The 16,278-nt window shown below is 42.0% G+C and overlaps 1 protein-coding gene across 18 annotated transcripts in view; it reads right to left on the minus strand.

The window, feature by feature from the left end:
• Positions 1-16,278, minus strand: part of BEGAIN (brain enriched guanylate kinase associated) — a 479,190-nt gene that overhangs the window by 83,544 nt on the left and 379,368 nt on the right. For 10 of the 18 annotated variants that reach the window (XM_065595725.1, XM_065595716.1, XM_065595719.1 and 7 more), the window contains 2 exons: positions 10,116-10,277; positions 5,826-5,882 (listed from right to left, as the gene is read on the minus strand). In XM_065595725.1, coding sequence (XP_065451797.1) covers positions 5,826-5,882; positions 10,116-10,277 — 219 coding nt within the window. The remainder of the gene's footprint in view (positions 1-5,825; positions 5,883-10,115; positions 10,278-16,278) is intronic. The other 8 variants (XM_065595715.1, XM_065595721.1, XM_065595723.1 and 5 more) reach the window with 1 other exon arrangement.

A 16,278-nucleotide genomic window follows, 5' to 3' on the forward strand; every position in this document is an offset into this window, starting at 1 on the left:
GATGGTCAGGCCTATCTCTGATTTACAATGAAATAGAGAGGCATTTCAGACCTATTTCCACTGCTTTGTGCTGTAAAGATTTTCCTTCCAATTATATGGCAAAATTCCCCATTTAGAGACTGCATCAGCGGATCATAATTCTGGGACTGTGCTTTCCCTATGTGCCCATAATTCTTGTGGGGTTGTAGGGTAGGGAGAATGGACTCTAGGTGTTAAGATCTGTCAGGCAGATCTGTGAGGAAAATTTTTGCCCCTAGTAAAGCTGTGGAAAAAGGAGGACTTCCCTATGGGGAAAATTCCCACTGTGAAAGGGGGTGGGTGTGGGGGTCAAATTAAGGCCCATAAGCCTTATTTTGAGAGCCTAAAGAGGACTAAGGTGCTGTGCAGACCTTCTGTTGGCCCACTACACAGAGGTGAACCTCACCCTAGAGGAGGGCTCTGCGGTAATGCTGTCTGCCAAGTGGATGACCAAATTGGTGAGAAAGCGTATACAATGAGCCCTTGTACAGAACTAGAGGTCAGTTCATGAAATCACCAGCTGAACTGATTACATCTCCTGATGTCATTGTTACAAATTTCTAGGTGATTAAATGGCTTGGTTGGAGTTCACAGATCTCTCTATCTTCTCTGTTCCTATCACATGCACCAATTCATATTAAGCCTCTATATAGATGTCTACTTCTGCAACCACTAAATAGACTTTCACTGCTAGCCAGATTCAACATGACAAAGAAAAGTCTGAAGCTGTATTATACCCTACCCACCTTCCTCCAGAAAAAACAATAGGAGAGAGAGAGAGAGAGAACAAACACTATTATAGCAAAGAAAAGTGCCAGCCGACTTGGGCTTGGACTGTGGGGCTGTTCCATTGCTGTGTAGACTTCCAGGTACAGACTGGAGCCCAAGGTCTGGGACCCTCCCCACTGCGGGGTCCTAGAGCCCGGGCTCCATCCAAAGCCCGGAAATCTACACAGCAATGAAACAGCCCAGCAGTCCAAGCCTGAGTCAGCTGACATGGGCCAACCATGGGTTTTTCTTTACTGTGTAGACATACCCATATGAGGCTCCCTGTCTACACCCTTAAGAAAGTTGCAGGCATAGAACATGACCTAATGCTTCTCTAACTCGTTAATTATCTATGCTATTCAGATGAGGGCATGCCATGGAGAGTAGCTGATCCCCCTGGTTTTGCGCCTAATCCAGCACAGGCCTGATTCTGCACTGTTTTGCTATTGACTTCAAAGAGCACAGACTCAATCCCCATTAACTCAACTCTTCCTGTGACACATAATAGTCTCCTGTCGGCTGTAATATTTTGGTCTAATTTTAGTTGTTGGTTTAGTGTGGATGTTGGGTAGCATTGGTGGCCTGTGATATATAGGAGGTCAGCATAGGGCCTGCTCTACACTAGGAATTGACACTTCTGAGCGATGCACTTAAACCAACCTAACCCCCCGGGGTAGGCAGTGTTAGGCCGACAGGAGAATTCTCCCATCAACTGAGCTACTGCCTCTTGGGGAGGTGGATTACGTACACTGACGGGAGGGTTTCTCCCATTGGTGTAGAATCTTCACTGGAGCGCTGCAGTGGCACTGCTGTGGTGGCACCACTGTGCTGCAGTAGCGGTTTCTATGTAGACAAGCCCTAGATGATCTGGTGGTCCCTTCTAATATTAAACTCTTCACTCTGACAGTGCCCCCCCTCTATGGGTGCAGTAGGAATGTGTCATGGGCCATTGCTCCCTGCTTCTCCTACTCCATTTCCATCCAGGTTTGCTCTATCCACACGAGTTAGTGGACTGTAGCATGTAAACCCTAGTTCTCTGAAATACTCCTTTTTAAATAAAATTTTTAGAAAATTAACAAAACTCACTAAGCAAGAGCCAAACCTCAACAAAACGGTGACAGATGAGTTGTTTAATGCCTATTTTGCTTCAGTCTTCACTAAAAAGGTAAACTGTGACTGGATATTTAACACAATTAATGTTAATAACAAGGGGGAAGGAACACAAGTCAAAGCAGGGAAAGAACAGGTTAAAGAATACTTAGATAAGGGAGATGTATTCAAGTCAACAGGACCTGATGAAATTCACCCAAGAGTACTTAAAGGAACTAGCTGAAACAATTTCAGAACCATTAGTGACTATCTTTGAAAACTCATGGAGGATGGGTGAAGTCCCTGAGGACTGGAGAAAGGTACTTAAAAAGGGGAACCAAGAGCATCTGGAGAAGTATAGACCAGTCAGCCTAACTTCGATACCTGAGAAGATACTGGAACAAATTATTAAACAATCATTTTGTCAACACCTAGAGGATCGTAGGGTTATAAATAAAAGCCAACATGGGTTTAACAAGAACAAATCATACAAAACCACTTTAATTTCCTTCTTTTGCAGGATTACTGGTGAGTGGATAGGGGGAAAGCAAGAGATGATACATTTTGATTTTAGTACGACTTTTGACAGTCCCACATGAATTTCTCATAAGCAAATTAGGGAAATGTAGTTTAGATAAAATTACTATAAGGCAGGTGCATAACTGGTTGAAAGACCAGAGTAATTATCAATAGTTCGATAGCAAACTGTGGGGGGCAGGGAGGGGGCTTGCAGAGGTCTGTCCTTGGTCTGGTACTAGTCAATATTTTTACTCATGACTTGGATAATGGAGTGGAGATTATGCTTATAAAATCTGTGGAAGACACCAAGCTGGAAGGGGTTTCAAGCACTTTGTAGGACAGGATTAAAATTCAAAAGAACCAATGAGAACTTAGAGAACTAGTCTGAAATCAACAAGATGAAATTGAATAAGGTGTAGAATACTGCACTTAGGAAGGACAAATCAAATGTGCAACTACAAAAAGGGGAATAATTGGCTAGGCAGGAGTGCTGCTAAAAAGTATCTGGGGTTACAGTGGATCACAAATTGCATATGAGTGAATATTGTGATGCAATTGTGAAAAAAGGCTAATATAATTCTGGGGTGTATTAACAGAGTATTGTATGTAAGACCTGCGAGGTAATTATCTTGCTCTATTTGACACTGGTGAGGTCTCAGCTGGAATGCTGTGTCCAGTTCTGGGCACCACACTTTAGAAAAGATGTAGACAAATTAGAAAGAGTCCAGAGGAAGAGGTACAAAAACAATAAAAGGTTTAGAAAGCCTGACCGATAAGGAAATGATAAAAACACTGGATATGTTTAGTCTTGAGAAAAGAAGATGGGGCGAGGGAGAGGGGGAACCTAATAACGGTCTTCACATATGTTCCCTATGTCCACAGAAGGTAGGACAAGAAGTAATTAGCTTAATCTTCATCAAAGGAGATTTTCCCAATATCTAAGTTAAAACTTGCTATCTATAAGGATAGTTAAATACTGGAATAAGCTTCTAAGGGAGGTTGTGGAATCCCCATCACTGGAGGTTTTTAAGAAGAGGTTAGACAAATATCTGTCAGGGTAGTGTAGGTATACTTGGTCCTGCCACAGTGAAGAGGGCTGGACTAGATGACCTCTCAAGGTCTCTTCCAGCCCTACATTTCTATGAAAACCCCTACAATATAGAAGGAGCTGAGCTTCAGAGAGTGTTTCTATTGAGAACTGTATGCAAAGGTAATCAAAATAAAGTAGATAAACACACGCACACACAAAACCCAAACTGGAAAAATAAAAGACCCACGGAGCCAAAAGAAGTGTCAGTACTGTGAATGGGGAGGGGGGAAATGGACTCAGAAATATATGGAAAAAAGCATTAAAGGTATGAAAGGAAAATAATATAATAAAATTAAATAAAATCTTTTGGCAATACATTTAAAAATAAAGCAGGAGTGGAGAAAATTAATCTGACCTTCAATGATCAAATGAACAAATGGTATCATAGCCCCACTTGTAGAGAAAAGCATTCACCCCGATTGTCTGAATTTTGCAGTGTCTAAGACTTTTATATTGTAAAATCTGTCAGCTTTGTAAATTTCAGTGGTAATTGGGTTGACTAAGCTATGAATTGCCTTTTACAAAGAATGAATTATTTGATGTGACCCTGTTCATTTATTATGTTTTTGGTGCCTTCTCTGTGTCCTGTAGTAAATTCAAATTGTATGGCACCCTTGTGCTCTGTATGTGTGGGTGTGTGCACCCATGCAGTGCAACTGCTCATGTTTCTCAGGGTCTAATAAAAAGAATTCTGATCATCACTACTATTAAATATCTATGTGGTCTAATGTAGCAGAAAATACCTTCCCCTTGTAAGGTAAAATTCACCCCTGTGCAGATAGCTCATACAAAGCCTATGCACTGAGACCTCAAAATGTGGGTTAAATGAAGCATAGGCCTTGTGCGGCTGGCCCTCTGCACAGGAGGAAATTTCACCTAGATAGCAGTTCTGCTTTGAAGAGTGACTGTACAAATGGCACCTTCTTCTTCAACAGGTTTGTTCCTTGTCTGTACTCTAAAGTTTTATCTACTTTCTTACAAATATAAGATGCTTTTTCTCCTACCAGCACTGCAAAGGAGCCAACACAGCTGCGAGGCCCCTGTTCAGGAACCCACTTCAATACATGCTGAAGTCCATCCCTCTATAGTGAAGCACTTAAACACGTATGTTTAAGTGGATTTTACTTCTTGTGCATCAACAGAATTCTACTCTAAATTCCAAGTGGAGACGATGGGTTTTGCACAGTTGTTACTGAAGGCATAATCTGAGAGTTGTACAGGTGTGGACGTGGGCCTAATTTGACCAGCAGAACCTTTATTACTGGTTGGGGTGCAAAAGAAGGAATGATTCCAGCAGGGCTCTTTGAGCTCAGTTTGAGTTTTCAGGACTGGTAGTCAAAATGCATGGTTGGTTTTTTTTACTTTTAAACTGAGCACACTCTTAAACACAACACAGGTTAGATATTGGAAAAAACTTCCTAACTAAAAGGGTAGTTAAGCTCTGGAATAGGCTTTCAAGGGAGGTCATGGAGTTCCCATCATTGGACACTTTTAGAAACAAGTTGGACAAACACCTCTCAGGGATGGGCAAGGTTTCCTTGGTCCTGCCATGGCACAAGAGGCTGGACTTGATGACTTCTCGAGGTCCCTTCCAGCTCTACATTTCTATGATTCTATGATATGCAAATCATTGTGAGGCACACGGAACCCCGCAATGCCATTTCAGCCACTTTTCAAAGCAGAACTATGGTTTAAGGGTGGGAATTTCAGAATTGCTCAGCATTGGCCAAACTCTGCTCCCTCTGATGTCAATGGAAATTTTACCATTGAATTCAGTGGGGGCAGTATAGGTCAACATGGTGTGCTTAGAAAATCCTACTCCTTTAGAGAATGATAGGCCATCAAGTCATCTAAATGTGCCCTCCCTAAACAGGATATAGTTGTGTTTAAAACAAACAAAAAAGACAGTTTGTTTTGGCATTGCTGTAGATTAAATTAAGGGTGTGGGAGGCTTTCGAAGCAATGGCTAATGGAGCTTCCAGCTTTTAGGGAGAACGCTGCTCAGAGCAGCAGTACAAGTTTAATGACTGAAATGTTTTTTAGCGTACAAGTGGGACCATGTTACTCTGTGCTTATCTAGTACAGTTGTTCACATTTACCTTTCTCTTTCTTTAGAAATGAACAACGTGGGAGATAAATTCTTGATGTTATAATATTGCTCTTACTGTTCTTTACACACTGATCTTCATATAGTTATTTTTACATGTTGCTGACACTCTTTTGGATCATACTTTTGTTTAAAATGTTTATCTGTTTCCAGTTTGGGGATTTCTAGGTGTTTATCTTGCCTTATTTTTTTATGTTTTTGCTATTCTCAACAGAAACAATTTTTAAAGCTCACCTTGTAAAGTATTTTGGGCTTCCCACATGATAAGTCTTCGGAGGAGAAATCACCTGCCTGGAACATAATTTTTTTTGTATAAATTTTCTTCGTAATAAAAAAACAACTACCAAGTAGAGTATTAGAGAAGCACTTATAGTCATTTGATGTTAATACTTTCCACTGATAATGTTCTTTGCAATAAATGAAACACGTTATGGGCCTGACTTTTGGAGGTTCTGAACGTCCACAGCATCCACTGAACCTGATCCATTGTGCACTGATTTCAACAGCAGTCTTTCCATTGATTTCAACAGGCATTGGATCTGGCTCATTGACCTGAACTGAAGTACTAGGTGCTCAGTGTGACGTGATGCCCCATATTCTTCATAGAAATATTGTTATGATACGAATATGGCATAACTAAGATATGTTTTATGCAAGATGGGTCATGCGAGATATCATTGGAAAGGTTATGATTTACTGAATGTGATTATCCAATTTGTATGCATGTATCATTTCTGTATCTGAAGTTAGAAATATTGACTATGTAATAATTACAACTGTGTTTTCACCTGGGGATCGCCCACCAAAAGTATGCAAATAGCTTGAATGGGCTATTAGGAAGGATACTAATCTCCCTCCTTCCTGAGAAGTTTCCTGGGATGCTGCTTTAACACTGTAGGGTCATGTGATCATGTCACCTGGTACAGGATACCATCTTGACGTGCTGGTACTTTTTCACGGGAAGGGGGTGGGAGTCAAACTGGGAAACAAAGGATTCCTGCCAAATACAAATCCTATTTAAGGCTGGGGAGTGAGTCAATCTAGACTCTTCTCCACTTCCTCCCCACCCAAGAAGGAAGACTGCTGAAAACAGCTGAAGAAACAAAGGAATTAAGCTGGGGGAGGCAGGGGCTGAGCAGAGGCGAGAAAGGTCAGCCTGTGAAGGGTATACCTGGAGATTTAAACTGCAAGCAGTGCAGTTTACCTTCAAGAAACTCTGCAACCTGCATAAAACAACTTTTAGGGAGAGAAATTACTGTTTGTAGCCAATTTCTTTAATGTATTCCGTCTAGTTTGCGTGTTTTGTTTTATTTGCTCAGTAATCTGCTTTGTTCTGTTTGCTATCCCTCATCACTTAAAATTTACTTTTTGTAGTTAATCAACTTGTTTTTTGTTTATTCTAAAACTCAGTTTATGCAATTCATAACTGGGCGGGGGGAGGGAAATTGTGTATATCTTCCTCCACATTGAGGGAGGGGGCGAATCTCATGAGCTTATGATGTATAGATCTCTATACAATGCAATGCAACATAATTTTGGGTTTACATTCCAGAGTAGTGGTGGGCAACCTGTGGTCCGCGGGCCACATGCAACCCATCAGGGTAATCCACTGGCAGGCCGCCTGACAGTTTGTTTACATTTGCATGTAAATCTGCAGCTCCCAGTGGCCCTGGTTCGCCATTCCCAGCCAGTGGGAGCTGCAAGAAGCGGTGCGGGCCACAGGGATGGGCTGGCTGCTGCTTCCCGCAGCTCCCAAGAGCCAGGAATGGTGAACCACGGCCACTGGGAATGGTGGGCAGCCATGCAAATGTAATCAAACTGTCTGGTGACCCGCCAGCGAATTACCCTGACAGGCCACAGGTTTCCCACCACTGCTCCAGAGGGTATGGGCACAGGAGTGCTGGGAAATTCCCCAAGCTGAGTCCTCCCATACAGAGCTGATTCCAGACTGTGTGATTCTATAGCTGGGTGTGTCCCTACCTGTGTGTGTGTGTGCTGGAAGGGGCTTGAGAGCCTGTCACAGCAGCACAGAGTAAGGGGAACCCAGGCTGGTGGGATAGGTGGGCTCAATGAGACCCCAGCACATCAGCTGGAGGCCCGGAAGGGGGGGTGTCCAATCCATCACACTCAGAACTTCTGAAAATCAGGCCCTACCTATATAAACAACCTGTCTACAAGCCTGATGTTCTTTTTACTCTGGCAAAACTCCCACTGACTACATGATTAGCCTTTTTATAATGGCTCCTTCTGAGATCCAAATGTATATTATAAATAAGCAGAGATGGTAGGGAAGAAATTATATAGACCTGATGCAAGGTTTACTGCACATTTTCTAAAAGGCAAAGTTGAAGCGGGTTTTATGGCAGAAGATGGTTACTATACTTAAATACCGAGGCATGTTCCTATAAGTATTCCAAGCATAGTGAACGAGTTACCTGTATGCTCTTTTAAAAGTTGCATGAAAAGGTAGCATCTCAGATTAATTTCCAGTCTGGCTACACATTTTGTGTGTATTTTATAACATGACTGAAATAGTGGGGTTTTTTACTCACGAAAGCTTATGCCCAAATAAATCTGTTAGTCTTTAAGGCCTGGTCTACACTGGGGGTGGATCAATCTAAGATATGCAACTTCAGCTACGAGAATAGCGTAGCTGAAGTTGACGTATCTTAGATCGACTTAAACATACCCTAAGGTGCCACAGAACTCCTCGTTGTTTTTGTGAAATATCTGACTTACACTTTAAACAGGATATGCCTGAAGTAAAACATTATTTCAAATCCAGAAAGACCCAAATATTCCCTGTTCTATACCTGAGCCTTCCACTTGCTCTGCAAAATGTACTTCTTCAGGAAAAGTAATTTAATGTACAGTAAGAAGGATGGTTAACATTGCCATTTATTGGAAAACACTGTGAAAGGATTTGAAGAAAACTGCACTGAGAATGGAGTTACTTTGAACTGCTCTGATGTAAATGAAGCGATAGGAGAGAAGGGAAAAAATATGTTGTAGACAGATAAGTAGTGTGGATAGCTGACTGCCTGCTCTACGTAGAAGCCTGTAGATAACAAAATCATGTAAAGTGGTATATACTGTATCTCTGATTTAGGCCTTGATTCAGGAAAGCATGTAGCTTAATTTTAAGCATGTGCTAACATGATTTCCTCTACTGGTGTCTTAAAATTCAATCTGTTAAAAATTCTTTATTTATAGCAATTATCTGTTATCACTTATATTAGTGCTACAGTCCAACTAAGAAATGTTATGCAAGATTTCCGTTTCTACTTGCAAAGGTACTTTTGTTACCTGCATTAGGTGTGATGCACTGTCCGTTTTCCTACATGATGATGATGATGATGATGCCTTCAGGAAAAGTTCAACTGCATTTTTTCATAAATAAATGCATCTTTTGGTTCAGAGTTTTTCAAAAATGACTTGTACGCACTTAAGGCTAGAGCCTGCTCCCTTTTAAGTCAATGGTGGCTATTTTACAACAGAAAAACTTCAAAAACAGACTCCAACGAGAGACTGCTGAGCTGGAATTGATATGCAAACTAGATACAATCAATTTAGGACTGAATAAGGACTGGGAATGGCTGAGCCATTACAAACATTGAATCTATCGCCCCTTGTAAGTATTCTCACACTTCTTATCAAACTGTCTGTACTGGGCTATCTTGATTATCACTTCAAAAGTTTTTTTTCTCTTACTTAATTGGCCTCTCAGAGTTGGTAAGACAACTCCCACCTGTTCATGCTCTCTGTATGTGTGTATATATATCTTCTCAATATATGTTCCATTCTATATGCATCCAAAGAAGTGGGCTGTAGCCCACGAAAGATTATGCTCTAATAAATTTGTTAGTCTCTAAGGTGCCACAAGCACTCCTGTTCCTTTTGTAGATTATTACTATTATTTATACTGATTGGGCTCTAAATTTAGAACAGCTCTGTGCCTTTTTTCTGCACAGTTTGTATTCATTTTAAATAGAAGGCTTTTTGTTTCACGTCATACTTTTTGGAAGTAAATGTAACATGTTTTACCACACCATGATATGAAACTTCATAACATTTCATACACTGAACATAAACTTTGCTCAGCTTTGAAAAACAGGGCCTAATTCTGCTTTTACACCAGCGTAAATACAGAATAACTCAACTAATATCAATGCAGTTACACTGTACTTACTAAAGGGAATATCAATATCCTTTGTGTTTATAATAGGTGTGTGTGTGTATAATAACACACACACACATAATGTATATGCCATTAATTATATAAAGATTACATAACATGTATACAATATACACTGTATGCACACACAAATATACATATATATGTATGTGTAACACACATAGACATATATCAATATATATGTGTGTGGTATGTAACAAATATGTGTGTGGGTGTAAAGTGTACTATAAACATGTTTATATAATGAATGGAGTGCATATCTCTACATTGTTAAGTACAGTAGTTTGTATATTCTCAATGCAGTTTATTTATTTAAAAAAAATACTCACCTTCTCAATTTTTCGGTTACTTTTTCAAGTTCTTCCTGAGCACGTCTCAGTTCAATTTCAAGATATTGGCGAGTAGAATCAAATTCTGTTTCAAGCATTTCCAGTTTGTGGGTAGTGTAGGATAGGCGCTTCCGTAATTCTCCCTTCTGTTCTTGCAAAGTACTGGAAGAACAAACACTGCAGTTATAGCATTTAGAAGTTCTGGAAGACTCTTTAATGATCCACTATTTTCAAATGGCCTCATTATCCATATTTCCCCCAAAATATGGCTTTGTAGCAAGAAAGAGAACAGTACTTATTCATCTGTTTACTAATTTTTGTTAAAATTTTATTTAAAATGATCATGTTGACAATCTCTCTCCATCCATCCTTTCTAGGACACCCCATCACTGGTATCCAAATGCCATTATAGGACATTTTGTGGAAATATCCTCAATAAAAATATAATACATTTTAGAATACATTGAAAACCAAATTTTGGTTTTATGTGATGTCTTTCATTCTGAAATGATCTAAAACTGCTTTATGTAATGCTATGTACAAACAGCCTCAATTCCCCAGCTATAAAATAATGATAATAATCTGGCTTTGTCTATTTAGATTATAAACTCTTCAAGTCAGGGATTGTCTCTTACTTTGTCTGTACAGTGTACCGCAAAATGAGGTCCCGATAAAAAGTTGGAATCCCTAGCTGCAACTGTAATGTAATAATAATACAGACTCTTCATTGCTATGTTGGCTTTGAGTATGAGCTCAGGTCCTGATCTGGAACTTGAATCCACTATGACCTAGTGGCATGAGTGTTACCAAATGAATCACATTTGCTACCGTAACCGTGCAGCTTTCCCCTTTAAGAGTCCAGAGCCCTTGGGCTAGTCAGCCCTGTTCAATGAGCCCTGCCCTGCTACACCTGCACTAGGTGTTGGGTTTAAGAGGAAGGAAGCCCAGCAGTGGGGAACCAACTGGATAAGAGAGCAGAAGGCAAGTAGAGGCCTGTGGAGGACAAGAGGTCCTCAAGAAAGAGCAGGGAGCAACCTCAAGGAGGCCAGGGGGGCTGAGGAGAGAGATGGTAAGCCGCCTAGGCAGGACAAAAGCTGAGCACAGAGGCTGGGCAGAACAGTGCTTGTAGTAGAAGAGAGAAGACAGACCCTTTGGGAAGGAAGGTTTGAGCAAGGCCGGCTCCAGGCACCAGCTTACCAAGCAGGTGCTTGGGGCGGCCACTTCTGAGAGGGGCGGCATGTCCAGCTGTTCGGCGGCAATTCAGCAGAAGGTCCCTCACTCCTGCTCGGAGCGAAGGACCTCCTGCCGAATTGCCGCCGCAGATCGCGATCGCGGCTTTTTTTTGTTTTTGTTTGGCTGCTTGGGGCGGCCAAAACCCTGGAGCTGGTCCTGGGTTTGAGACAAGGGCAATTATTTTGTTTTTTTTTTTTATTGCTTTGGACATGGATACTCTGGGAGGGGTGGAGTTTTGTTAATGACTTAGCTGGAGGGTCCAGTCACTGCAGCAAGTCACCCTCACAGCAGGAGTAGGCCAAAGATCAGTCTGAGGAAACTGAGGTGTAAGTGGTGTGATGCTGGGTCTCGCCATAAGGGGGTGCTTTAGGACAGTGAGCCCTGTACAGTCACCTTGCTTACTTTTGATATATGCTAAATATAACATTTCATAAAATAAGGGCCAAATCCCGATTCCTTTGATGTCAATGGCAAAACTACCATGGATGTCAAAGGAGCAAGGTTTTGAATGTAAACACAGCTTATGCCTGTACCTAAACTTACTGTGCTGGGGCCTGAAAGAATGTTAAGAGGCTACTTACCATTGACTAAAGACCAGATATAGTATTACCAGTCTCAAGAGAACAAAATCACCCAAAATCACGAGACTGGGGCCCAACATTTTGATTTAAAAATCTATCAAATCATGTTTTTTAGGCTGTCTTTTGACTTTTTTTTTTTAACTCCCCTCTAGTCCTCTGCTAATGTGTCTGAGATGATTTTAGGTTGAAAAGTCAACCTTAAAGGCACACAAAAATGCATCTCCTTGGCTGCTCAGATGGAGACTCCACTCACCCCCTCCTCACCCCTAAGGTAGGGGAACTGCCCTCTGCTAACGATCCCCCTCCTAGCTTATTTTCTTTGGGGAAAAAATGGGCTGGCTCTAGACAAACTGACCTAATTAAGGCAACATGAGTCACACTCACACATAGAATTTGTTAATGTGTAGGGTTGATGAGTTACAGATTCACAGATGAAATAACTTTTTAATGTACATAAGTGATAATGTCTCAATAGAGAGACAAGATGAGTGAGGTAATTTTACTGGACCAACTTCTGTTGGTGAGAGAGACAAGCTTTTGAGCTTACACAGAGCTCATCTTCAAGTCAGATTGTTTAGCATAAGTAGTTAACTCATATTTCATGGGACCATTCAAGATGAAGTGGCCCATTAACACCCTTCCAGTCATAGGCGGGGAGGAAAGGAGGGGTTGGAAAGGCAACTCGGGGAGGACTTGGAGGGTAGTTACTGGGTTATATATTTTTGTAATTGTAGGCTGGTGGGGTGGTTCCCTGGTGCCCCGGAGAGGGACTAGCTCTGCTGGACACCAGAGTGGGCGGAGCCAGAGTACTCCAAGCCTGCCCCCCCAGAGGGTCAGAGGCTAGACAGGAAGTATAAGAGCCCAACCCCAGAGCTCGCTCGAGAGGCAGCCAGCCAGCCTCCAGCCCAGCTCCCACTGGGGAGACTCCAGCAACCAGCGGCGGACCTGAAGACTGGCCTGACCGGCCAACACTCGACACGGATCAGCGTGTGGGAGAGTCGCTGAGCCTACCCCTCGCCAGCTGCCCCTCGCATCCAATGGTGATCGACCCCCCGCCCCCGAGGGCCCCCTTTGACCCAGGTACCTCCAGAGGGGAAGTTGGGAAGTAGCCCGGGGGCAGCCGACCTGAGTCTTGTGGCAACACAGCCGGAACCCATGTCAGTGTGTTGCGGCTGGGATTCCCACTGACAGCAGTGGGCCTTTGGCTGCTGCTAGGGTCCCAGGCTGGGATGCAGTGGAGTGGGTGGACCTGCGTCCCCCCTGCCACCCAACGCGTGGGTGGCAGTCTCCCCCTCTCCCAGGCCCCTCGGAGCCTGAAACCTGGGTTTGCTATTTACCTATGTTTGCTCAGCCTCTGCCCGAGGGTCTGAGCCTTGAACTCATTGCTGCCCCGCCCTGGGCCTGTTGACTATCTAAACTGCTGCTCAGCCCCCGCCTGAGCCTGGAACCCATCGCTGCCCCGCCCTGACCTAGGCCTGGGCTTGTTATCTTCTAATTGTTACCTGTGTGTGCTCAGCCCCCTGCCGGACGACTTGAACCAGGACTCCTGGGGCCCGACCGATTCCCCAGGGGGCCGTGCAAGGACTAAGGGAGGCGGTGTGGTTTCCTGCTACCCCAGAAAGGGATGAACCCTCTCTACAGTAATAAGCGATAAATCCAATGTCTCTGTTTAGTCCATGATTTTTAGTGTCTAGCAAAGTTATGAATTTAAGATCCCAGGCTTGTCTTTTGAAAGTGTTGTGCAGGTTTCCTTGAGGATGGGGACTGACAGGTCAGATATGGAATGATCACTTTGTGAATAGTGTTCACCCACAGGAGATATGGGGTTCCAGCACACTATGGGATTGGTTCAGCTTTTGCAAGAAGCAACAATTCCCTGACTCTCCCCCCTACTACTTCTCTGCCCAAGACTTGGCAGTGCTCCTGCCTCTAGGGTGACCAGATGTCCCGATTTTATAGGGACAGTCCTGATATTCGGAGCTCTGCCTTATATAGGTGCCTATTCCCCCCACCCTTGTCCTGATTTTTCACACTAGATATGTGATCACCTTATCTGCCTCCCACTTCTCTGGACACCCACGCCTCCCTCCTGCGCCTGACATCCCCTGCAACCCATTTCCCTGTAACTCCTAAATTGCCTCCTGTTCCCCCATGCCTACCCCCTCTCACTTGTCCCATCCACCTTTCATAGTATCCATATTGCTCCTCACAGTCTATGTCCCGTCAAGAACCCCTGAACTGAGCGGTAGCCATTTTGCCTGTGGGTGTGTCTTCAATCTAATTGAAAATAGTGGGAGGTGGTAGCTATCTTTATTAAGTGCAGCCTCATTTCCACAAATAGATAGACAGTAGGGATAGATGGCCATCTTCAGACCCATTGACAGTAATAGGAGATGGTGGCCATACTGAATCAAGGAAAATTCATGAGTTGGTGCCTTTCATCATATTTTCATGAGACAGATAAAATCTACCCCAGAATTGCTAGAGTCAAGATAAAATTGTCAGAGTTGGCAATACTGCACTTATTTGACTTGTCTTTAATACACTGGCTCTCATTGGTAGCTCTTCTTTTTGTTACAAAAAGAACCTACGTATATTAAAGGAAAAAGCTTTAAAATTCCTGCTTACTGTAACAGAGTAGCCTAAATCTTGGAAATAGCCTAATGTTTTGCCAACACCATGTTCTATTTTTATTGAATTTTTTGTATGATTACAGTTGTACTTGGTTTACCACTAGTAGTTGCACTATTTTAAAAATAATATATCTTAATTCAGGGAACAAATGCTTCTCTGCTTAACACCGGCCTCTGGATTTCTATTTTTTCTCTTCTTCCTAAAGGATCAGTACCTTGAAGGAACTATACACCAAATATAGGGCTGGATCCAAAGTGCACAGTGAATCTTTCCATGGACTCCAGTGCATTTTGGAACAGGTCCATAGTGGCTGCTTTTAGGGAAGTATCTTTAGAATTATGCATACAGTTATAGTCGGCCTTATAATATTACTATGATACATTATTCTATGAGCACTTTAGGAAGAAGAAAGGAGAAGCAGGAATACTATGTTAAACAGAGACCCATTTGTTGCTTATGGCCCAAGTTAAGCAAAGCATTCAAACGTGCTTAATTTTTAGGCAGATGCTTTAGTCCCCATGAAGTCAGCTTTGAAGGGTATAAGTGCTTATGTGCTTTGCCAAATAGGGATGGGTTATTCACTTGCTTAAAGTTAAGTACATGCTTGAATGCTTGGCTGACTCAGGACCATAGGCAACAACTATAAGTATATAAAATTGAAGAGAAAGTGTTGATAGAACATATTTAGGCTACTTTAAAGACCAGGGTTTATGCTATTTCAGTAAGCAGTGATTCTGAAACGAGGGGCTGTCCATACACTGAGAAAAGGAGAGGACCATTCCTAGAAACATAACCCAGCGACTACTTTTTTAAATAGAAAGACCAAATTGTCCAACATTTACCTTCTAGTATCAACATTTAAAAATGAATTAAAAATTAACAACTCCTATTTAACATCCGTTTTAACTCATTCTGATGGATAAACTGGTTGTTTGTTTTTTAAGATTTTTTTTTAAGAGTTAAAAAGTATACGAGAGAGTTTGCTTTAGTAACATGCAGTATATAATATATTACATTCCATGTTAAAAAATTGATGATACGGTCAAAGGTGTGTGTGTGTGTGTAAAACCTATATAATTTAAAATAAAATATATAAATAAAATCTTACAAAAAGTTTGAAAGCTGAGAAATATAGAAATAAGATTCAGGGATTGGTGGGCAGGAAGAAGAGTAAGGGAAGAGAGGGAATGCTGAAAACCAGGAAACTCAGCCAAATGTTCACAAACAAATACACCAATAAAACCCCAGTTCAGGAAAGCACTTGAGCATGTGATTAAGTCTATCCTAATTCAGGACAACACAATGTACATAACTTTAAGTAAGCTTTCGTGGACTACAGCCCACTTCTTCGGATGAAGTGGGCTGTAGTCCACGAAAGCTTATGCTCTAATAAATTTGTTAGTCTCTAAGGTGCCACAAGTCCTCCTGTTCTTCTTTTTGCGGATACAGACTAACACGGCTGCTACTCTATAACTTTAAGTGTGTGCTTAAGTGCTATTGACTTCAATGGGATTTAAACACATGCTTAATTCTCTTGAATAGGGATTTTTTTCCTGAATCGGGGCCTAATAAATCTCCAGTATTGGGGTTAAGAATGAAAGCAGAGACCGATCCTAACGTATGGTAGCATGGAGAAGGATTATCTATGGCTGTATATTTGTGCATGAATGAATCACCATACACACACCTTACCAGTTTCAAGAATGAATGGGGTT

This window comes from Chrysemys picta, chromosome 4 (genome assembly GCF_011386835.1).
Source record: "Chrysemys picta bellii isolate R12L10 chromosome 4, ASM1138683v2, whole genome shotgun sequence".
NCBI lineage: Eukaryota > Metazoa > Chordata > Testudines > Emydidae > Chrysemys > Chrysemys picta.